General features: G+C 33.8%; 1 protein-coding gene across 1 annotated transcript in view; it reads right to left on the bottom strand.

The window, feature by feature from the left end:
- LOC112500289 (40S ribosomal protein S14-3-like) overlaps nt 1-2,084 on the bottom strand; it is a 3,188-nt gene extending 1,104 nt beyond the window's left edge. Inside the window, exons 1-4 of the mRNA XM_025103733.1 lie at nt 2,017-2,084; nt 957-1,079; nt 824-869; nt 298-383 (exon numbers count right to left, since the gene is read on the bottom strand). Coding sequence (XP_024959501.1) covers nt 298-383; nt 824-869; nt 957-1,079; nt 2,017-2,019 — 258 coding nt within the window. The 5' untranslated portion in view covers nt 2,020-2,084. The remainder of the gene's footprint in view (nt 1-297; nt 384-823; nt 870-956; nt 1,080-2,016) is intronic.
- Nucleotides 2,085-2,589: the final 505 nt, after the last annotated feature.

Here is a 2,589-nt window from a genome sequence, read left to right as displayed (position 1 = left end):
TCTAACATTAATGAAACTGTTTCATGTATTTTTTTAAAATTAAAATTATGAAGATGATAATATTTATGATTAACACCCTCCACAATGAAAATGATTAATCAACCTCTGATAATTACATAAAAATGAACAAAATGAAAAATTATGATTGGTTGAATGCGGTTTGCACGATTTGTACAAATTGAGTGGTTTGCATTTGATCGCTCCCCTATATAGATATATATATATATATATATATGTGTGTGTGTGTGTGTGTGTGTGTGAATGTAGGTATAAATATGTAAAAACTGGGAACAAAACCTTGCATCTCTGAGAAACATCTTGTGCAGCAAGCATAGCTGCATAGGGAGAGGATTCATCCCTGTCGGCCTTCACCTTCATCCCCCCTAGTGTAGCAACAGAGCATAAGTAGCAAAAATAAATAGCAAACTTCAACTATTTTGAACAGGAAAGGAGAAAGCATTAATAACATTTTTGAAGGTTTCCTTTAAATTATCATAGGAAAATAAATTATTATAGACTTCTTCCTTGACAATATTGTATTTATTATCCTCAAGAATGCATAAACGAGCCAACTTTCTTTTCTATAATTCCTCAATGAATAGCAAAAACAATACTATAAACCTAAAAAAATATAATAAAAGCTCAAAAAGCGGTGTCATTCCATATTTGACTCGAATCTTCAGCAAATACAGGTATCTTAAACCTGAGGCCTTGCGCATATCCTATTACAATACTGATTTTTAGGGTTTTTGCCGTCTTTAGCAGCATACAAGTGAATTTATTAGAGCGAATAACAGAAAACAATGAATGGTCCTTATCATACCTGTAATTCGGACCATGGTTTCTCTCCCAGAGATATCAGTCACATGCTGCAGTAGACATAAAACAAATACAGATAAATGAATCACCAGAAGCTTTAATTTCAAACAAAAGAAAACATAAAGACATGAACTTACGATAAATGTGTCATTGAACGATGCAAAGATGTGTGCCACACCAAATACAAGCTCTCCTTCACGGGTAGCAGGTCCAAGGGTGACATTTTCTTCCTTTGGCTCCCTGACCTTTCTCGACTTCGACTATCAAATTGAAAAAAACCCTCAATAATTAATATTAGTTCAACGCTGATATGCATTTTACAATAACTTGAAGTATGCAAGAATATAGCCGATAAACAGGAGCTAATTTGACTGAGTTAGAGGGCAAGACATTCTATAACATGACAGAATGAAATCAAATATGATCCATTGTTTATGATACAGGTTCACACAATTGTTCGATAAACAAGTTATTGTGTTATAACATGAAAAGATACTTATTACTGGGATGCACCCTTCAATCGTCATCCAAATAAATGCTCGAACAAGTGACGGAATTCCCTTGTGCCACAAAAATTGTGTCCATTCTTGATTCACATTGGATTGTTGAGATTGCAAAATGCACCTATTGTGAACAGCCCATACTTGGTCTGTTCCTAAATCACCCATCTTTGCTCTAAATAAGTCGACCTATTCTTCATTTCTGACTACACAACACTGTTCCCCGAACTAGTTTTTAGAAAGCAGAAGAAACTAATACATATTGACCAATTTGATCGCAAAATATTCTATAACACGTTAGCAAATGAAGATACATCATAATGCAAAATTTAGTTCACGTTATTGGCGTTGCAAAATTGCACCAAATGTCGCACTATCCAGAATCTAAACCTTCAGCTAGAGTTGTATAACTATGCAAGAAGTATCTAGAATCTTCCAAATAAAGTTCACATCGAAGGTTGTCTGTAAAACACTAAAGGAATCAAATTTAAACTATCTTCAAAATTCAAAGTCCTGAAGAGCTAAATTCACCTATATTAACAAACAAAAAAATGCAAATATACGCTAAATCATTGTGAGCCAGGATCCATTCATGTCGATATCAAGTTAATTCAGAATTCAACGAAAGAAAACTAGAAAAATCGATAGAAACCCTAAACTTAACATCTTTTATTGAAAGAAGCATAGCGAGATTTACCATGGCGGCGTCTCTTCGATAGTATGGTGATGGTGCTAAGAATGAAGCTCACACACGGTTGGCACTTCTGCAATAAGTTAGGGTTTGGGCGTATTTAAGGCTACACAGAGGTTTAATTGGGTCAAGCCTTTTTCGGGCCCAATGGTGTCTACCTGTACCATATATTCGGTGATCCAATTACAGCCACCGAGTCGAATCGGTATGATCTAAAGGGCTGTTTAGGATTTGCTAAATACATGAAATAGCAATTTATTTTTATAATTTTTTTTATTATGGTATTCAACTTTTGTTTTTCTTTAGGGAAAATTACACTAAAATAGAACCAACTTTAACTTAATTTCTATTTTGGAGAACCAACTTTTAAAATCATCATTTTGGGGAATCAACTTGCACCTGATTCTTATTTTGGGGAACCAACTAACACCTGATTCCTACTTTGGGGAACCAAATTTTAAAATCGTCATTTTGAGGAAACAACTTGCATCTGATTCCTATTTTGGGGAACCAACTTGCAAAATAATTATAGAAAAATAACTAAAATTCTTTTTTTTTTCCAAAAATTAATGCAATAAA

This window comes from Cynara cardunculus (assembly GCF_001531365.2).
Source record: "Cynara cardunculus var. scolymus isolate 2C chromosome LG 17, CcrdV1, whole genome shotgun sequence".
Taxonomy (NCBI): domain Eukaryota; kingdom Viridiplantae; phylum Streptophyta; class Magnoliopsida; order Asterales; family Asteraceae; genus Cynara; species Cynara cardunculus.
This window is presented reverse-complemented; position numbering and strand designations above follow the sequence as displayed.